This window comes from Myxocyprinus asiaticus, chromosome 28 (assembly GCF_019703515.2).
Source record: "Myxocyprinus asiaticus isolate MX2 ecotype Aquarium Trade chromosome 28, UBuf_Myxa_2, whole genome shotgun sequence".
Lineage (NCBI taxonomy): Eukaryota > Metazoa > Chordata > Actinopteri > Cypriniformes > Catostomidae > Myxocyprinus > Myxocyprinus asiaticus.
The window spans coordinates 20555387-20578101 of NC_059371.1; the positions used below are offsets into that span (position 1 = coordinate 20555387).

The following is a 22715-nucleotide window of genomic DNA, read 5'->3' on the forward strand; positions in this document are numbered from 1 at the left end:
TGGGGGGGGGGGGGATTTTTTTTTCTCCCCTTTTTGTCCCAATTTGGAATGCACAATTCCCAGTGCGCTCAAGTCCTCGTGGTCGCATAGTGATTCGCCTCAGTCCGGGTGGTGGAGGACGAATCCCAGTTGCCTCCGCGTCTGAGACAGTCAACCCGCGCATCTTATGTAGCTTGTTGAGCGCGTTGCCACGGAGACATGGCGCGTGTGGAGGCTTCACGCCATCTACCGCGGTAACCACGCTCAATTCACCATGCGCCCCACCGAGAACAAACCACATTATAGCGACCACGAGGAGGTTACCCCATGTGACTCTACCCTCCCTAGCAACCGGGCCAATTTGGTTTCTTATGAGACCTGGCTGGAGTCACTCAGCACGCCCTGGGATTCGAACTAGCGAACTCCAGGGGTGGTAGCCAGCATATTTTACCACTGAGCTACCCAGGCTCCCCCTGCCAGTGTGTTTTTAAGAGAAGTATAAAATGTGAGTCCAGTCTGAGGCTAATAACGTGCGGTGCTGATGTATGTATCGTGATCAATCAAGAGTTAAAAAGTCTGATTGCTTGGGGGAAGAAGCTGTCATGAAGTCGGCTGGTGCAGGTCCTGATGCTGCGATACCGCCTGCCTGATGGTAGCAGTGAGAGCAGCCCATGACTCGGGTGGCTGGAGTCTCTGATCCTCCTAGCTTTTTTCACACACCGCCTGGTATAGATGTCCTGGAGGGAGGGAAGCTCACCTCCGATGATGATGTGTCTGGCAGTTTGCACCACACTTTGCAGGGCTTTGCGGTTGAGGGTGGTGCTGTTGCCATACCAGGTGATGATGCAGCCAGTCAGGATGCTCCATACAGTGCTGGTGTAGAACAGTGTGAGGATGTAGTGGTTCATTCCAAACTTATTCAGCCGTCTCAGGAAGAAGCCTTCTTCACAACAGCCTCAGTGTGAACGGACCATGTGAGTTCCTCAGTGATGTGGACACCGAGGAACTTGAAGCTGCTGACTCTCCACCGGTGCTCCATTGATGGTGATGGGGCTGTGTTCTCTGTCTTTTCTCCTGAAGTCCACCACAAGCTCCTTGGTCTTTCTGACGTTGAGAGAGAGGTTGTGCTCCTGACACCAGCATGTCAGTGTGCACCTCCTCTCTGTAAGCTGTTTCATCATTGTCTGTGATCAGACCTACCACCGTCTTATCATCAGCAAACTTAATGATGGCATTTGGAGCTATGTGTTGCCACACAGTCATGTGTGTACAAGGAATAAAGGAGTGGGCTGAGAGCACAGCCCTGCGGGGCTCCAGTGTTGAGGGTCAGTGATGAGACATTGCTGCCCATTCTAACCACCTGGCGTCTGCTTGACAGGAAATCCAGGATCCAGCTGTACAGTGAGCTGTTTAAGCCTAGAGCCTGGAGTTTCTCATCAAGCTTGGAGGGCACTATGTTGTTGAATGCTGAGCTGTAGTCTACAAACAGCATTCTTGCATATGTGTTCCTTTTTTTCCAGGTGGGAGAGAGCAGTGTATAGTTTAAGTGCAATGGCATCATCAGTGGAGCGGTTGTTGCGGTATGCAAACTGCAGTGAGTCTAGTGAGGCAGGCAGCACAGAGCAGATGTAATCTCTGATTAGTCTCTCAAAGCATTTGCTGATGATGGGGGTCAGAGCAACAGGACGCCAGTCATTTAAGCAAGTGATTTTGGATTGCTTTGGTACAGGCACAATGGTGGATGTTTTAAAGCATGTGGGGATCACGGACAAGGAGAGGGAAAGGTTGAAAATGTCCGTAAAAACACCAGCCAGTTGGTTCGCGCACGCTCTGACACGGAATGCCGTCTGGACCCACGGCTTTATGGATATTTGCCCATCAGAAGGATCTACAGAGACTCCGCTACAGAGACGGAGAGTGAACTAACCTCTGTAGCTTCGGCCGTGAGAGCACTCTCCGTGAGGGCGGTGTCATTTCCCTCGAAATGAGCAAAGTATTTAGCTCATCTTAGAGGCAGCGGTGTTCAGGGTGGAGTTTTTATTCCCTTTTGAAGTCTGTGATGATATTAATTCCCTGCCACATGCTTCTAGAGTTGGTGGTGTTGAACTGTCCTTCAATCTTGTCCCTGTATTGGCATTTGGCTGCTCTGATAGTTTTGTGGAGGGCATAACTGTCTTGTTTATGCAACTCCGTGATCCTGGAATTAAAAGCGGAGATCCCCGCATTAAGTGCCGGACGAACATCGCTATTAATCCATGGTTTCTGGTTAGGGTAGATCCGTATTGTTTTGGTCAGCACCACATCATCTGTGCACATCCTGATGAAACGCATTACGGTATCAGACCTCGATGTCGTCATCAGAGGCGGACCGGAACATCTCCCAGTTTGCTTGATCAAAACAGTCTTGTAGCATAGAGTCTGATTGGTCCGACCTGCACTGGATCGTTCTGAGGTCAGGTGCTTCCTGTTTCAGTTTCTGCCTGTAAGTGGGCAGAAGCAGAACAGAAGAGTGGTCTGATTTGCCAAATGGTGGGTGGGGGAGGAATTTGTAGCCATCCCGGAAGGCAGAGTAGCAATGGTCCAAAACCCGGTCCCCTTGTGTGTTGAAACTGATGTGTTGGTAGTATTTCGGTGCTATTGACTTGAAGTTGGCTTTGTTAAATTCCCTGGTCACAATGAACGTGGCCTCAGGGTGTGCGGTTTCCTGCTTGCTTATACTCCCATACAGTTCCTTGAGTGCCCGATCTGTGTCGGTTTGTGGTGGGATGTACACAGCTGTGATGATGACTGCTGTGAATTCCCTCGGTAGCCAGAATGGTCGACACAGAAGTATGAGAAATTCCAGATCAGGAGAGCAGAAAGACTTGATGGAATGTAAGTTCCTCTAATCACACCAGGATTTGTTGATCATAAAACATACACCACCACCTCTGCTTTTACCTGAGAGGTCTTCCACTCTGTCCGCTCGGTGCACGGAGAACCCCACTGGTTCGATGGCTGAGTCTGGAATCCCCGCAGACATCCAAGTTTCTATAAGGCAGATAATGCAGCAGTCTCTCGTTGGAAAGAGATCTGCGCTCGCAGAGCTTGTTGTCTTTAAGGCAAGACTTAACTAGTAGGTTGTAAGCTCTCCGTAAAGTAATGTGTAGTCATTATGACATTTACCTGTATTTATTCAATAAGCCGCCTTCAAATTTGTACACCGAAGTATTAAAAAGCCATGAACTTCAATTTGATCTTGTTACGGTTGATGTTCAAACCTTGTTTGCTCATGTAACTGTCAGCTGTAATAAATTATTTCTCCATTGAAATACGATATGTAATAAAACAAGATTTAATTAATAGTATATTTAGCCTATGTAAATAACAATTTAATAACTGTATCTAAAATGAATAAGGGGCAATAAATAAGTACTAATACAACAGGCTGGAAAAATAGACATTTATTAATTTTAATATCTATTTCGTATGTTGAAACTTGACACCGGGTGGCGTACACAGAAAAGTGCACCGTTAGATCGGTTTCATGCTGAAGAAGCTTTTTACATAATGTTTTCTCCTATAAATTTAAACATGTGTTATGCAACTTCATATGTCGAAAGCACTGAAGCCTGTCAACCAAAACTTGAGCTCATTGATGTCATTACATGACTTTATTTTTTCTTTCTTTTTTTACATCCGTTACTCCTGGTTGGAGGCTTCCGTAAATATTTAGTTTATACATAGGGTTACGTCCTACCTAAGTTTAATGATGCAATGCTCAAATATTTAGTAGTGTGTAAATTGTGACTTAGTGCCCATTTAAGCCACAACTAGGCAAAGTTGTAACGTACGTATAGCTAGTGCATCCGGCCCCTGGTGAAGTGTGACATCAACATTTATTGTCTAGAAGTTTTGGTAAGTAGTCACATTTTGATCTGCTTTTTGCTTCAGTGTTCAGTTGGCAAACTCAAACAAAAGAGTTCTTCAGTCATTTTGTTCTGAGAATGACCATTGTTCTTTTGTGACTGCATGTAAAATAGTCTGGATATAATTAAGGATAAACTAATTGCCAGATAGTTTGCAGTCAGTCTATCCTTTAGTGATAGTAAATTTGATGATTGGTAAATTAGATGATAATAAATTGGTTTCTAATCAATAGATTAACTGCAGATCTGTTCATCGGGGTTGAACAGGACTGGATTTCTATAGTAAGGTGCCACTGGTTTACTCTAACAGATGGCGTCTTTCAGAATGAGGTCCTGGCTGATTATGTAGTGCCTGACTGGGACTGGGATTTCCAGAGCTTTCCCACAGTCTGCCTATTCACACAGAGCTGAATAGAAGTGTGCCTTACCGAAGGCAATTAGGCATGTGGCCAAGGGACTCTATAGAAACCTCTCAGGAATGTTTATAGAACACTGTCCTTAATTGAGATGGGCAATTGTTTGTTCATATGGGCTCATAGATTCAGACTTTAACTCAAATCTATAATTTTCCTAATATGTATTGCCATGCAGCTTCACAAATTTTATTGAGAATATACACTTATTGTTGGCTATTTCTGAATGGATTCTCCACAGAATGCAGGTACTACCATATGAACCACATTTCTGTTTGATGTCCTGATTTGATACATTTCTCCCTTATTATTATAAAAAATAATACAAAATCTACTTATTTTTCTATATATTATTTATTGCCAATTGAATTTTCTGTATCTAGTGAGAAATTATTTGATCTCATTAAGTCTTTAAACAGCACGTGCTGTAATTGGTCCCAGTGGCAAGTAACAGGGCTGCACTGAATATAGGGTTTACAATTTCACACACACTCTTTCTTTGTAATTGTCCACCCCTCCACCTGCTCCCCAGAGATGTGCTCATTGTGTTTAGAGCAATAAGGGCTTCACCAGCCATGTGGCAACCAAACACTCCCATTGGTTGCAGACCGTGAGAACCTCCAGCAAACTCCAAACTCACACATTCATATGGAGATTTGGGAGTATAAATAGAGGAGAGAGTGAAGAGAGAACAGCACATCTCAGAACTGAACCTCAAACAGACCTGAACAGCAGACACACAGTTATGGCACCTACAATCAGTGGATCATTGATTTACACTGCAGAACAACATCCATTGACAAATAAGGTATTATTCTACTTTTTCTAACTAATATATTAGTCCAGCTGTTATGAAATACAATATGACTGATTGATTGAGTGTTCTAAATACATGTTTTAATCTTTCCTCAGCTAAGAAAGCCAATAGTGGAGAAGATCCGCATAGAACGTATCAACAGCAGTATTGAGAAGCTCAAGTCTTTTCTGAGTCAAGAGTTTCTGACACAACAGCCCGACTCCAGACAGGAGAAAGCTGATATCCTGGAGATGACTGTTGATTTCTTTAGGACAGCAACAGAATCTCTCCACCTGCTCCACGGCAGCTCATGAGGGCTACTCCAGATGTGTGCAGGAGGCTGTCAACTTCCTGTCTCAGTGTCAAGTGCAGACTCAGACCCACAGCAGACTGCTGAAGCACTTCCTCAACATGCAGCCTCCCAGAGAGAAGAGCACAAGTGTACTGCCTCAGCTCAATTCACCAGCCTGCCAGACCAGCAGCAAAGAGCAAACTTCAGCCTGCAGTGGACTCTGGAGACCCTGGTAGACCTCAAGGACACCTTATGATTTATGAAACAGAATTGAAAGTGCCAGTCTGAGATTGGCATGGACTGAAATTCTAATGTAGGAATTTATTTCCACTTCTGCTGCATTTGCAGAATGCTTAAACTACTTTCAGAGAAAGTATGTGATTTATTGAAACTGTATGACCATTAACATTTTGTCAGAATGTGTGGAATCATGTGCCATGTCAAGTGATTACAAAAATATGGTCATAGAAAAGATAAAGTCTAATTTAGACATTTGAGCTCCTGCGAGCATTTTACCCATATTGGGTTTATCCTCTCTGCATCTGAAGGATGCTTAAACTGCTTTCATTTACTGAAAGCATATACATTTCTATTGTTTGAAATGCATCCAAAGCTTCTCATATTATAAGAGTAAAATTTCTTTATTGGAAATGTTTTATTGTGCATGAAAAGTGCAGATTCTTTTAATATTTGCATGTGTTTACATGTACTAGATATTTCCCTTGTAAAGGGCAGTTGTATAATACTCACTGTTAGAGATTTGGATTTTGTCTTTAAGCAAAATCTTGCCTTCAGTGAAGGTACCTTTTGTTTGCATTAATTCATAATTGAATGTTAAATGTCAGTGATATTCTTCCTAGTTCAAGGGAAGTACAAATATACTTACATGATGGTGAAACATGTATTTACATGTAGAACGTAAGCCACTATGTTTCTGATGTTGCTTCTTTGTTACTCAGAACATTTGAGCAAGTGTTCATTATCAGATTCACTCATATGCGAAGAACAGCAATCATAGCACTACAAATAAATTGTACAATCAATGTCCTGGTTCAGTGTTTTATTTAAGATGTTTCTCATTACAGTGACAAAGTGTTAGCCTAAAAATGTGTTTTGTGTGATAACATTTAAATTAATTAACTGGTTTGATTCATCAAAGTCAAAAATATTATTTACATGTATGAATTAACCTGAATGCATTAGGGTACACCAACAAAACAAATTTTAAGGGTTAGGGCAGGTAGAAATAGCTCCTTAAGGTAACAATTGCAGATTACCACTTTTTACAATGCACATAATTGCATAACTACTAAAGTATCTCATAGTCTCATCAAAAACTCTTAAAAAGGCTTTGTTTTACATTTCTGACAACAGCTTCACTATAGTTGGTTAGTACTTCGAGCCTTTTAAAGAATTCCCAAACTTCAGTAAGTCTACCAAGAATGAGCCTGACAGGATACTATGAAAAGTGAAATTTGAGCTTAGGAATAAAAGTGTCTTTTTGGACAGAAGAGGTGTGTGTTTTAAAATACAACCAAAAGTTGAAGAATGGTAATGTGTCTCTCCTGTGTAATGTTAATGGTCTGGGGCACCCAATAAAAAGGAAGGTTGTATCTTAAGCGTAAAAAAAAATATCTGATATAGCGTTCCATCAAGAAACGCATCTTTTATTCACAGGAAGCTGAAAAACTTGGTTGGACATGGGGTGGGTATGTGTTTTGCAGTGCTGGTTTGAGTAAGAGCAGAGGAGGCATCACACTAAGTAAGAATTTACAGTTTAATTGTCTCAAACATATTAAAGATAATTTAGGAAGAGTCATTATTGTTTTGGCTTAAATAAGGGGCAAAATCTTATTTTGGCTAATGTTTATGCACCCAATGCTGATGATCAGAACTTTTTTATAGACCTTGAGGTAAAGTTACAAGCAGCTGGGATCTTCCATGTTATGGTTTTGTGTGGAGCCTTCAATCTTTTAATGAATCCAGTCCTTGATCATAGTGAAGCAAAAGTGTGTAGACCCTTTTAGCAACATTAACACTACAGAGGATGTGTAAAAATCTTGGTCTTACAGATGTTTGTAGACTTCTGAATCCATCTGGGAGGGACTACACCTTTTTCATCAGTTCATAAGATTTACTCTAGATTTATATTTATATATATATATATATATATATATATATATATATATATATATATATATATATATATTTTTTATTTTATTTTTTTCCCAATTTGGAATGCCCAATTCCTACTACTTAGTAGGTCCTCGTGGTGGCGCGGTTACTCACCTCAATCCGGGTGGCAAATGACAAGTCTCGGTTGCCTCCGCTTCTGAGACTGTCAATCCGCGCATCTTATCACATGGCTCGCTGTGCATGACACCGCAGAGACCCACAGCATGTGGAGGCTCATGCTACTGTCCGTGATCCACACACAACTTACCACGCCCCATTGAGAGGAAGAACCCCTATTTGCGACCACGAGGAGGTTACCCCATGTGACTCTACCCTCCCTAGCAACCGGGCCAATTTTGTTGCTTAGGAGACCTGGCTGGAGTCACTCAGCACACCCTGGATTCGAACTCGTGACCAACTCCCCCCAAGTGGGGTTTATTCATGAACATTCGCATGAACTAGCGAATGATCAGACCCCGATTGCTGCTATCTCGATGCAGAGAAGGCGTTTGATAGGGTGGAATGGGATCTTTTTAAGAGTTTGGAAATTTACGGGTTTGGGAACACTTTTATTGGGTGGATTAAGTTACTCTATAAACATCCATATTTTTAGGATACAGGGTGAATTGGTCTAAATCGGAAGCTCTTGCTCTGACAGCATATTAACCTACCACAGCTTTCCAACTTGGCACCTTTCAATGGCCCAACAAGGCATTAGGTATTTAGGCATTTTATTTCCAGCAAGTTTGAAAGATTTAGTTAGAGCTAATTTGTAAAATTAAAATTTCTTGTGTGATGTTGATAGTTGGGCTTCACTACATTTGTCAATGGCTGGGAAGGTCAATGTTATAAAAATTAATTGTATCCCCAACTTCAATTATTTACTGCAGTCTCTCCCTCTAGAAGTTCCGCTTTTTGTATTTTAAACTATTTGATAGAATATCTAAGTTTTTTTATTTGGAATGGTAAACGACCTTGGTTGCATTTCAGTAAGTTACATACACCAATTGACAAAGGAGGTTTAGGCCTTCCCAAAATTTTATTACTATGTTTTTAGTCATAGACACTTGGCCCATTGGTCTCTTCCACCTGAGAGAGCCCTTCCCTGGTACAACATTGAACAAGCGGTCCTTGCCCCAGTTTCACCAATTACGTTCAGTATGGACAAAGGTTTCCCGTATGTTCAATTTTGATACTTACCAAGCATATGGCTGAACCCAAATTATGTATTGACAGGCCTTTTTGCTGGAAAGAATGGATGGAGAGGGGTGTTGCTACACTTGGAGGTCTTTATGAAAACTGAGCTTTGAGGTCATTTGAAAATGTAGCACAGCTATTTGGGATTTCTAGGTCTCAATTTTTCAGGTATTTACAGTTGCGCCATTTACTTTGTACTATTTTTGGTGGTAGTGCACAACCCCCTAAAGCTGCAGTAGTGTTTCCCATTAATTACCTAGACTGCCGTTGCTTCGGCAAAGCATCTCTCACTCCCAGTCAGTCAGGACCAATTATCTAACGTTAATGTTATTACCAGCGGCTTTGACAGCATAACTATTTTCAACATCTGAGGAGCAAGTTCAACACAGGTAATCACTTTTTGCTTAATTTCTTTGATGGCTCACAGGGCTCGACATTAACGCTTGTCCAGGATAAGTGGATTTTTGAAGGGGCAAGTGAAAGAGAGTTTTACTCATACTTTTACTTTTGACCGGACAAGCAGACTGATTAAAACGTCAATAGCAAAAAAATAACCAGCTATATTTGTGATAGCCTAGGCCTATGTCACTTATTAGAAAGGTCATATTCTTATTCTGCTGTTGAAAATAGTCCAGAATGCATAATTTTATAATTCGCTAGTGATCTAGTAACAGCAGTGCCCTGTTTAATTGACAGGCGGCGTATGTGTATGTGCTGAACATGCGCCTGTTCTGAAAATGGTCATGCTAATGCGCACCTGAACGGTCAAATACATTTCAAAATTCCAGCAAAATGCCCGTCTTGGTGAGGTATTCATGTAAACACAGAGAGTGATGTCTAAAGTGAACGTAAACAGAGGAGAAAAAAGTGGATTTTTATTAAAATGTCAGACTTGTAAGTATAAATGTAGGTTAATAGTCCTGCTGCTATCTAGTATGTCATTATAATAATCAAACAACCATAACAAGAAAACGAGAAAACACTCACTGCTCTTGACTGAATAACTTTAGTAGCTTTAAAAAGTATTAATGTATTATAATCATACAGGGAAGTAGTAGTTTTATGTTGCATTTCATTCTGAATGTACTTGAATACTTGATAGCCTACTACTGTTAAAAACATTTAAAGCTGTTAAAAAAGCACAGAATTTTCTGTTGTTCTATTATTTATAATCTATATTCATTGCTGTTTTTTTATTTATTTTATTACTGACTGTTTACTAGTCTTGAATAATTAAGAACTTGAAACCATTCTTCCATAATTAACAAATTAGTTAGTGTTATTATTTGTTTTGGTTTAGAAGCTGGTATTAAGAACTGACAAATTTCACTACCGACTACTGAAATTGTGGTATTGTGATGATGTATAGCCTTTATTGTACATGGTAGATCTCGCTGCAATAACATGATGAAAACGCAGATCTCATTCCAAAGAAGTGTGAGCACCCCTGCTGTTAATGGTGGCGATGGAGGCTTTTTTTTATTTGACTACCATACTTAACAAAATAATTATCATATGACAATAGCCTCCTACCCAGTGCAGTTTACATTTCTGTCACAGAGTATTGAGTTGATTGCATAGGTACACTATGACCAATTTACTTGTCCGGAGTACAAGCACATGACAATGCTTAAATGTCGAGCCCTGCCTCAAATGTATGCTCCAGTCGAACTTGTGTTTTGACCATTTGTGAACTGCATTAAACTCCATCTCGTTTATGCTTTGTGGGTGTGACTTTTTTTCCATGTCATCACCGTTCATATCTATACAACCAGTGTGTTTATGATTAAATTACTACTAGAGTACACAATTGTTTACAAGAGGTTTAGCCTCTTAATTTTGCTCTCAAAGTGCACCAGATTGATGCATTTAACTTTAAAATGTACAATGTGGGTCCACCCACCAAAGTCTCACAAAATCCTGTGGGAAACACTGCTGACACTCTTTGCATGGTGCTCGCAGTCTTTGGAAAGGGGCATGAAGCATCAGTGTATTAGTCCTCATTGATTCAGAGTCTTGGTGATGGGGCCTTAACAGCTCTTAAGAAGTTGTGGGAAAGAGATTTAAACTTGGTTTTGGAGGACGGGGAGTAGGAAAGAATAAAAAAAAAGTTAAAACTATGTCTAGGGATGCAAGGGTACGCCTTATTCAGTTTAAGATTTTGCATAATTTCTACTGGACTCCCTCTAGATTGTTTAGGCTTTGTTTAAAAGATACACCTACCTGCTGGTGATGTCAGTTGGAGGATGGAGGCATAGCTCATGCTCTGTGGTTCTGCGCTAAAATTCAAGAATTCATCAATCTCAGTGGGGTGTTTGGTAAGTTGTACATGGATTGCGGAGAGTAGCATGAGCCTCCACATGCTGGGAGTCTCTGCGGTGTCATGCACAACAAGCCATGTGATAAGATGCGTGGATTGACTGTCTCAGAAGGAGGCAACTGAGACTTGTCCTCCGTCGCCCAGATTGAGGTGAATAACTGCGCCAACGCGAGGATCTACTAAGTAGTGGGAATTGGGCATTCCAAATTGGGGAGAAAAGGGGGATTAAAAAAAAAAAAAGAAATGTTGTTGCACATATGGACACATTTAAGTTCTGCGTAAAATGTTCACAGGGTGGTGCCAAAACCGAGTTTAAAATTTGGTTGCAAATGATGCAATACTGTCAACAGGTATCCACATTTTTTAACCCTACACCCAAACCCCAACCCCAAGCCTAAATTCAGTGGAGCAAAAATGCAATATTACAGCAAATTGTGCTCATCAGTCATTAAGTGAATGCGATTACTTCCTGGTTTCCACTGGACTAGAACCCATGTCTTGGTGATTGCTTGTGCAATGTGCTATCAGTAGTGCCAGATGGCAAAGTTATCACATTTGTATTGTTGTAGAAATGTCTGATGGGAAATGCTGCTTGTCAGTAACTTTAAGAATGGGGTTGAATTTCAGGATACATGAACATTCAGAAGCAACATGTTGATTTCCCATGTGATCTTGTTGACAACTCACATCTTGAATCCATCCATCCATCTACCCATCTTATACTTGCTTATCGTATGTAGGGTTGTATAGGGTGCTGGAGGCTAACTTTGCTAGCTTGGGCTAAAAGCTCACATCTTCACAGTGAATGAATATTCATGTTTAAAAACAGAGATTGTGCAACATATAGAACACATCCTACATACAAGACCTTTGTATGACAAAATAATAAAATAAAAAATAATAATAATAATAATATACTATATATATATATATATATATATATATATATATATATATATATATATTTATATACACTATATTGCCAAAAGTATTCGCTCATCTGCCTTTAGACGCATATGAACTTAAGTGACATCCCATTCTTAATCCATAGTGTTTAATATGACGTCGGCCCACTCTCTGCAGCTATAACAGCTTCAACTCTTCTGGGAAGACTTTCCATAAGGTTTAGGAGTGTGTTTATGGGAATTTTTGACCATTCTTCCAGAAGCGCATTTGTGAGGTCAGACACTGATGTTGGACGAGAAGGCCTGGCTCGCAGTCTTCGCTCTAATTCATCCCAAAGGTGCTCTATCGGGTTGAGGTCAGGACTCTGTGCAGGCCATTCAAGTTCTTCCATACCAAACTCGCTCATCCATGTCTTTATGGACCTTGCTTTGTGCACTGGTGCGCAGTCATGTTGGAACAGGAAGGGGCCATCCCCAAACTCTTCCCACAAAGTTGGGAGCATGGAATTGTCCAAAATCTCTTGGTATGCTGAAGCATTCAGAGTTCCTTTCACTGGAACTAAGAGGCCAAGCCCAGCTCCTGAAAAACAACCCCACACCATAATCCCCCCTCCACCAAATTCACAGTTGGCACAATGCAGTCAGACAAGTACTGTTCTCCTGGCAACCGCCAAACCCAGACTCATCCATCAGATTGCCAAATGGAGAAGCGTGATTCGTCACTCCAGAGAACGCGTCTCCACTGCTCTAGAGTCCAGTGGCGGCGTGCTTTACACCACTGCATCCGACGCTTTGCATTGCACTTGGTGATGTATGGCTTGGATGCAGCTGCTCGGCCATGGAAACCCATTCCATGAAGCTCTCTACGCACTGTTCTTGAGCTAATCTGAAGGCCACATGAACTTTGGAGGTCTGTAGCGATTGACTCTGCAGAAAGTTGGCGACCTCTGTGCACTATGCGCCTCAGCATCCGCTGACCCCGCTCTGTCATTTTACGTGGCCTACCACTTCGTGGCTGCATTGCTGTCATTCCCAATCACTTCCACTTTGTTATAATACCACTGACAGTTGACTGTGGAATATTTAGTAGCGAGGAAATTTCACGACTGGACTTGTTGCACAGGTGGCATCCTATCACAGTACCACGCTGGAATTCACTGAGCTCCTGAGAGCGGCCCATTCTTTCACAAATGTTTGTAGAAGCAGTCTGCATGCCTAGGTGCTTCATTTTATACACCTGTTGCCATGGAAGTGATTGGAACACCTGAATTCAATTATTTGGATGGGTGAGCGAATACTTTTGGCAATATAGTGTATATATCAAAACATCAGGTTAAGTGAAAATGTCAAAGACCAAAACACTGCAGTACAGTGGTAAGTTTCATGGTTTAAACATAGCAAAAGATTTACTTTAGAAAACCAAGTTGATCCAAGAGGTTACCCTATGTAAAATTTAAAGTTACAGCAAAGGATAAAAAAGGATATTAAATATGTTGAGGTATAGCATATAGTTGTAGCCATGGGAAGTTTTCAGTATAAATGGCACGTGCTTTGTCAATAATTGACCCCAGTGTCAGACAACAAACAAAGCTTTAAACGAAGGGTCTCCACTTTCTTACACACTCTCTATCCCCAACACCCACCCCTCCACCTGCTCCCTAGAGATGTGCTCATTGTTTCCTGAGCAATAAGCACATTATTTAGCATGTGGTGGCTCTCTGTGCCTTGTGTCTTAAGTCCTTTGCCATTGGCTGCAGACTGTGAGAACCTCTAGCAAATGCTAGACTCACACATTCATATTGAGATTTGGGAGTATAAATAGAGGAGAGAGAACAGCACAGCTCAGAACTGAACCTCAAAGAGAACTGAACAGAAGACATGACTATTTTGGTGCTCATTAAGTTGTCTATAGAAATGTCAGTAGAAATTCGTTCTTGGATCTCACCATTAGACTATGAAAGTCAATTACGTATCTCTAAAAATTTATCAAACATATCTGCCTTCTCGCAGAGTGAAGACTTTTTAGGGATTAGCCCTGTTGTCATCAAACTGGACACTTTTTGACAGTCTGTTGTTTACATGGAGTAACCAGATTTGCTCTAATGGAAAACAAATAGAGCAGAGGGATTCTGTAGCTGCTGTCGCTGCTTTCATTTTCACTAGTCATGAATAACTTGAGGGACTTTATTTATCCTCTGTTGTAGATCATTGATCCACTACTAGGTGACTTGGCTGTGTCGTGTCTCTGCTGTTATTTGTGTACTTGGTAAAGTTCAGGTCTGAGTGATGCTAGAGGTTGATTGCTCAGCGGGCTGAGAGTAAATTGTCTTTTTACATTGAATGACTAAATTAAGTAATAAAAGTAATAAAAGGTCAATAATCACATGAATGACGTGCAAATTAGACCTGTATATACAGACTATAAACCTGATTATGAATATGAATTGAAAAATGTATCCATAGGTATGTCTTCAAATATTTGTGTGCTAACAACTTACAAGCAGAACAAAGGAGGAATGAACCTAATCATGTTATTCAGACTGATGAAACGGCAATCATGTGCTGTGGTTTATTTTGTGAGTTAATTTAATTGTTTAAGAATTCAAAGACACTTTACAGATTATGTTTTTCACATTTATTTTTATGTTGTACTTCAATATGAACTAAAACACAGAAGGCACCTTCAAATAAGGTAAGAACTTAACTTTGCTTATAAAAGATAAAATTCAATCACACAGTGAGTATACAAGGTAAAAGTCCAATTCATGGTAACACATGCAAACAATAACATCAAGCAATTGTGCTTTCCACACAGAATAAAATATCTTCAAATGAAGAAATATTTCTAATGTAATAACAGTAGGATTTGAAATTTCAAGTATATATCACATGCTTTCAGTAAACGATAGCAGTTTAAACATCCTTAAGATGCAGAGTATAAATCCATTATGGGTGAAAGGTTTACAAGAGCTTAAACGTCTGAATCATACTTGAACTTTTTTATGACCAAATACTTGTACCTTATTTTTCATGAATGTAATAATACATTTACATGGCAAATGATTCTACACAATCTGACAAAATATTGATGGTCACACAGTTTCAATAAATCACATACTTTCTCTGAAAGTAGTTTAAGCATTCTGCAAATGCAGCAGAAGTGGAAATAAATTCCTACATTAGAATTTCAGTCCATGCCAATCTCAGACTGGCACTTTCAATTCTGTTTCATAAATCATAAGGTGTCCTTGAGGTCTACCAGGGTCTCCAGAGTCCACTGCAGGCTGAAGTTTGCTCTTTGCTGCTGGTCTGGCAGGCTGGTGAATTGAGCTGAGGCAGTACACTTGTGCTCTTCTCTCTGGGAGGCTGCATGTTGAGGAAGTGCTTCAGCAGTCTGCTGTGGGTCTGAGTCTGCACTTGACACTGAGACAGGAAGTTGACAGCCTCCTGCACACATCTGGAGTAGCCCTCATGAGCTGCCGTGGAGCAGGTGGAGAGATTCTGCTGCTGTCGTCTCAAGAAATCAACCGTCATCTCCAGGATATCAGCTTTCTCCTGTCTGGAGTCGGGCTGTTGTGTCAGAAACTCTTGACTCAGAAAAGACTTGAGCTTCTCAATACTGCTGTTGATACGTTCTCTGCGGATCTTCTCCACTATTGGCTTTCTTAGCTGAGGAAAGATTAAAACATGTATTTAGAACACTCAATCAATCAGTCATATTGTATTTCATAACAGCTGGACTAATATATTAGTTAGAAAAAGTAGAATAATACCTTATTTGTCAATGGATGTTGTTCTGCAGTGTAAATCAATGATCCACTGATTGTAGGTGCCATAACTGTGTGTCTGCTGTTCAGGTCTGTTTGAGGTTCAGTTCTGAGATGTGCTGTTCTCTCTTCACTCTCTCCTCTATTTATACTCCCAAATCTCCATATGAATGTGTGAGTTTGGAGTTTGCTGGAGGTTCTCACGGTCTGCAACCAATGGGAGCGTTTGGTTGCCACATGGCTGGTGAAGCCCTTATTGCTCTAAACACAATGAGCACATCTCTGGGGAGCAGGTGGAGGGGTGTTTTAAAAGGGATGAAATCTTATTCAGCTAGTGGCCTGTGAATGTGGGAAATTTGTGACCTCGTAAAGTGATCGAAGTGACCGCACAATGACAACCCACTTGAGTCTTTAATGCACAGTTTATTGTGTTTTTCACACTAGGTCCAAATTTGTCCTGTTGTCTCTTGAGGGTTAGAAATTAGCCCCACAGGGTGTATTGTATGTTTTGCAAATTATTCTAATAAACACCTTTTTTTTTTTTTTGCACAAATTTCTTTTCAAAATATTTTGTAACTTAAAATTAAATGTCTTCAAAGTAATAGTGTCACATATAATATATAAACATCCAGCAGGATAATACAACAAATATGCAGTATATCAAAATTGTTAGTTGTTCTACAAACAATGCTGAGCAAAAAAGTTCCTTGACAACACAACACCATAACAACAATCATCAAATCAAGTCATTTTATTTATAAAGCACATTTAAAAACCAAAGCATTATACAAGATATGGGCAAATATATATGTGCGAGTATTTAAAAAAAAAAAAAAGAACAAATACATAGAAAATATATCAATACAGTAAATTAATAATGAAAAACATTAATAAAATAATGAAAAGAAAAACAAGAAAGAAAAAACATGGATAAATAGAAAAATAACAAAGCATTAGCATTAATAATAATTAAATATTATTATTAAAAATATAACAATATATTATATATAACAATATAATTATTGTTATAATGTTCTTCAGTAGTTGCTTATACAACCATTTACATGAGCACACTTGGCAATAAAGCTCTGATTCTGAAAGAGAGCAACACCACACTGAAAAAATGTTAACCTAAAAAATGTGCTTCATGTCACATCTAAATTAACTGGATTTATTCAAGTAAAAAACAAAACAAAATTAACACCACTGAATCAATCGGAATACATTTGGTTACAACAACAAAAAAATGTTTAAGTGTTAGGTCCGGTAGAAACAGCTCCTTAAGGTAACAATTGCAGGTCACCTCTTTCTACTATGAAAATAGTGTGTGCAGGCTCCTTCCCTTTTAGCTTTATGAGGTCTTAGCAGCACACTTCTCTCTTAGCACATACGTTGCACACCCTCCCCACACACATACTTACGACACAAACACACAGCTGGCTGGCTGGCTCTCGGTCACACGCTCCACTCTAAGCAGTCAGAACCTGGGAGCGCTGGTGCTGCAAGGCTTCCCACACTTATTAATTAATGACACTGATCCAACAGATAAAAGAAGCGTGGCCCATTACACAAAGTCAAAGTGACCCTGCCTCCCACTTCCCAGCTCTCAGTGTTCTCACAGCAGCTCACAGGCAGCCAGGCCAGCCATCTGGAGGTTTCATTCAGTTATCATCCATTTACAAAACCATCCCAGCTCTAGCATGGACTACATAGACCATATCAAATAACATGCCAACCTGATATATTTTTGATACAATTGTATAATAACATACCATCTACACTTAGATGCATTTATAATAGTTATCACAGTTTCATGCATTTATTGACAACTGTTTTCTTATTAAAATGGGATTTTTATTGCAAGGTAGTACTGCTATTATTTTATTGGTATGCATCAGATTTGCCTGAACTTGTGTCTATGATCAGGACAATAAGGCTAATTAGTTACCATTATGTAGGGGAGACCAAAGCAAGTTGTCACACTTTTTACTCCAATGAATATCTCGGTATAGGCATATACCTTAAAGACTTGGCTACAAAAATGCTCAGGAAAAAAGACAGTTCATTAAATAAATGTTGATATTGTGACAACATGCCCCTATAGGTAAAATCTACCTCCTTTAAATAGTTTGGTTATATTGTGTTCACTTGTTTATCCAACAACTAAGAAATATTATAATGACATTTTTGAAAATGTACTTTGGATAATTTTACAGGGTTTTAAACTAGGTGTTTCAAACCAAAATACAAAACCAGATGTTTAAGTGCACATTTCTACCATATATTATTGGCTGAGGACAACATGAATGGGGTCAATGCTAATTCACATGCTCAATGCTGCTCTTTCAGCAATGTCTCAATCCCTTGAATGACAGACAAAATAAAACCATGCTCGTTTGGTTCTCAGGGCCTTTGCATTATTTATTTAAACAATTCAGCCTTACACCATTGTCACACTCCGGTTTCCTGATTGGTTAAAAAGTGTGAGAACTTACATCTCATTAAATTCAACCAGGCTGTGGATAAATTCAAAGAGGACAGAGAAGACTCAATGCAAATCATTTCTCAGCACTGCACACAGAGGCACGACCCAACACTTCAGCATGAGAGATCTACAGAAAACGTAAGTTAACAAACAGTGGCAAAACGTTTTTGTACATTTTTATAAAGCTGTGGTCAATCATTTTTTCTAAATCTCCAAATGTATTCTCAGCATGATTCTCATGTGTGTTTTCGTCTTTTAGGTGTAAAATTAGGAGCTTAGAGAGGAAATGCTCAGATGGTGTAGAGCAACTTATAGGTGTTCTGGAGCATCGGCTGCACAATGGTGCCTCTCCCACCGACTTTTGGGAAAAGACTGTCTCTTTCTTAACCCCTAGGAAAACCTTGATATTCCACAGTGGATACTCCAAGTATTCAAGGGATACCCTTCGTCTATTCCCAGTCCCAGAGGAAGATGTGGCTCCTCTGTGTATTTACCAATAATCTCTCCAAGAATCAGTGTCATTGAAGAGCTGCAGAATAGCAGAATTTCCCAAATCTAGATCTGCTAGATTTGTCAGAAGGTGCTGAGATGAACCTACTCTGCGTACTTGAAATGGAAGCTTTATTCTATTTTAATATTTTATTTCTTCCAGCTGCATATTAATGTTGAAAAGTCTTTTGTAAAGACAGACTTAGAGCTGAAATGAATGCTACCCTGAGGGGAATTTTTGTGTTTGTCCAGTAGTGGACCTTTTGCTGGGAATTGTTGTAATAAAAATTATATGTAATTGCTTTGATGCAATACAGAGAAAAAGATATTCAACAGGTACATGATGTTGAATGATACATTTTAGATTAAAACTATATTCCTTTCTGACAAGGAATATTGTGTATGCTGTTTATGCAATACCTGCTTGTGTTAAAGTCAATGTTGATTACTTATCAAGACTGAAACACATGTTGTATATTGTTTTATGTGAGTGAAAGAAAATTAAAGCTTTCTGAATTGTGAAAAATGTTTTTTTTTTTTTTTTTTTTTTTTTTTTTTTTTGCATCCTGCTTATTGCAAAATATTGTATTTTAGGCCTATTATACAACATAAATACAATATGGCTTTGCGGGACATAATCAGCTCGGACAGTGCTTAAAATACCTGACCACCAACAGAGACCATTTTTACTTGCGGAGAAAAAAAGTTGGATTTTTTCTGGCAATATTTAGTTGTAGCATGGTCAAGCTGCATGGATTGAAGAGTCTGTGTCATCAACACCATCCAGCAAGAGTTTGCCAAAAATATGTTGTAACCCAAACTGTTCTGTAGTGCCATCTAGAGGTCCCAAAAAGTCAATACAATGACATTCATTTGAAGTGAGCAGAGTTTGGGGGTCCTTCCATGTTAAATCCCTTATGTACAGTAGCCAATGTGACTTAACAAAAAATGCATTGTAACAAACTAAATGAACATTTGATAACTTCCTCTTGTAAAAAAAAAAAAAAAACACCTAAATGGCACCAGTGTTAGCTTTAACTGTTTAAAAGTACATCTCATTTTTACTTGAAATCCTTACAGTTTGATGTTCAATGCTTTATACTCTGCGACATGCTCAACAAATCACTGTGTTCCAGGATGTTTCTAGCTTAAATTGGTTGGCTACATCTCAGTCATGTGTGATGCATTAACATTAAAAAACAGGAGCAGGAGAGAGGGTGTGGGTGGTGGTGTGTGGTTGATTTATTGCCTCCTGCTGCGGGGCAGCCCACCAGCGTTCCCCAGGAGATGTGAGCAGCTAATTCCACTGCTGTGCCACTGGACCCCAAAAACCACCACCTCCACATTGCTGCTGTCATCCACCAATCACTCTCTAAGCTTCTGGCCTGGTTTCTGTATGTGATCAAACACCTGGGAGATGTACAAGGAATGAACCCCTCCCAGTTTAATCAAACTTACAAGAACGCACCGGGTCCGAGCAGAACAGATGTGTGTGGTTCAGAAATCTCTCGCTGAGCATGGCCGCACAGTGACATTATTTGTCAGTGTCGTAGGTGTTATAATTAACCTGCAGGATATATAAACTTTTTGGGGGGCCAGGAGGACATAATGTCTACCAATTTTAAACTTCACAGTTCAATGGTGAGGGTAATCTAGATGTTATTATTAGATATTTTCAGTGTTAACGGTAGCACTTTACCAGTATCCATATTACACATTTTACATGTAGCTGTTAATAATTAGGCCTACTCTAGTAATTACAATCAATAATCAGGTAATACTTTAAAATAAGGTTATGTTTAACATAAGTTAACATGACCTAACAATGCACAATACTTTTACAGCATTTATTAAGCTTTGTTGTACCAGTCCTTACTGTTAATTTAGTTAATGCACTATGAACTAACACTGAACAACTGAAAATATATTGTTCATTGTTAGTTCATGATACCAAATGCATTTACGAATGTTACAGGGATAGTTAACCCAAAAATGAAAATTCTCCCATAATTTACTCACCCTCATGCCATCCCAGATGTGTATGACTTACTTTCTTCTGTAGAGCACAAATTAAGACTTTTAGAAGAATATTTCAGCTCTGTAGGTCCATACAATGCAAGTGAATGGGTGCCAAAACTTTTAAACTACAACATCCACATAAAGGGGGCATAAAAATAATCCATAAGACTCCAGTGGTTAAATCCATGTGTTTAGACATGATATGATAGGTGTGGGTGAGAAACAGATCAATATTTGAGTCATTTGTCATCATAAATTCTCCCTGCCCATTAGGGGGCGATATGCAAGAAGGATGTGAATCACCAAAAACAGAAGAAGGAGAATGTGAAAGTAAAGTGGAAATTGACTGAGCAGGGAGAAGAATTTATAGTTAAAAAGGACTTAAATATTGATCTGTTTCTCACCCACACAAATCATATCATTCAGCATATATGGATTTAAACATCAGAGTCATCTGGAGTTGTTTTATTTTGCCCTTATGTGGATTTTGGAGCTTCAACATTTTGGCACCCATTCACTTACACTGTATGAACTTAAAGAGCTGAGATATTCTTCTAAAAATCTTTGTGTTCAGCAGAAAAAAGAAAGTCATACACATTTAGTATGGCATGAGGGTGAGTGAATGATGAGAGAATTTTCATTTTTGGGTGAACTATCTCTTTAGCAACTGTAACCATATTATAAAGTGCTACCAATAATCATAATAGAGCAAGTTATGGTAACACTTTACAATAAGGTTCTATTTGTTAAGATTAGTAAATGCACTGTATGTTCATAAATTAACATTAACCAAGATTAATAAATGCTATAAAATATATTGTTCTTTGATAGTTCATAATGCATTAAGTAATGTTAATGTATACAACATTTAACTTAAAAAAATTATTATTGGGCTATATGTTGAATTAACCTAAATTAATAAGTGCTGTAAACGTATTATTCATGTTAACTAATGTAGTTTACTTGGTGTAAAATAATTTCATCAATAAATTAATAGTTAATCGTTTTAATTTAACACTGTAAAAAGTTTCCTAAGAATTGCAATCTAATTACAAGCAGCTCAATGAAACAATTAGAGCCCATACATTCACTCAGCATGTACATGTAAACAGGGTTGGGGAGTAATGGAGTACATGTAACGGGATTATGTATTTAAAATACAAAATATAAGTAACTGTATTCCACTACAGTTACAATTTAAATCATTGGTAATTAGAATACAGTTACATTCAAAAAGTATTTTGATTATTGAAGAGATTACTTTGCATTTTATTGTCATTTGTTTCATTTAATATTTAGTCCTTTCAGATGGAAAACATTTATACATATAAATGATGCGATCCAAAGTGCATTTGAACAGCGGTGAAACACTTTCTTATGATGTGTTACATTCATAGGAGCAGACAGAGAAGTAAGTTTGAAGTAAGTCTGGAGCAGAAGAAATAGAAATAAACCTTGTGTAAATTGTCAGCTTTACACTAAGCTAAAATGCTATTTCTAGCCATTTTACATGCACATGTTACCAGGCACGATCATATTTTTTTATCAAGAAAATTCACGTTGGATCATAATTTCTTTTTTTCTAGTAAGACCTTTGATATTAGGGCAAAAATCATATTCTTGATAATCATTTTTTTATTGTTTTCCTGTAAAAATATCTACAAATCCTTAAAACAAGATCAATTTGATTTGTCTTGTTTTAGAAACAACACTGCATAAGATATTTAGGTTTTACAGAGAATGTATTTTTAACATGTGTATTTTGTCTTACTGTACTGCAGAGTTTTTATAGTCAAAACAAGTGAAAAAATCTACCAGTGCTGAAGAAGTAATCCAAAGTATTTAGAATACGTTACTGACCTTGAGTAATCTAACGGAATACGTTACAAATTACATTTTACAGCATGTATTCTGTAATCTGTAGTGGAATACATTTCAAAAGTAATCCTCCCAACCCTGCATGTAAATGC

The 22715-nt window shown here is 38.9% G+C and overlaps 1 protein-coding gene and 1 pseudogene across 1 annotated transcript; one reads left to right on the forward strand and one right to left on the reverse strand.

Moving 5' to 3' along the window:
• The first annotated feature begins 5008 nt into the window (after positions 1-5008).
• LOC127419482 (transcription factor HES-5-like) lies at positions 5009-6414 on the forward strand (annotated as a pseudogene).
• Positions 6415-14558: 8144 nt separating this feature from the next.
• On the reverse strand, positions 14559-16172 carry LOC127419481 (transcription factor HES-5-like). The gene is made up of 2 exons (XM_051660902.1): positions 15759-16172; positions 14559-15654 (listed from the first exon to the last, which is right to left on the reverse strand). Exons 1-2 carry the CDS (start codon positions 15819-15821, stop codon positions 15241-15243), a joined length of 477 nt encoding a protein of 158 aa, XP_051516862.1. The 5' UTR covers positions 15822-16172; the 3' UTR covers positions 14559-15240.
• Between the last annotated feature and the right edge of the window lie 6543 nt (positions 16173-22715).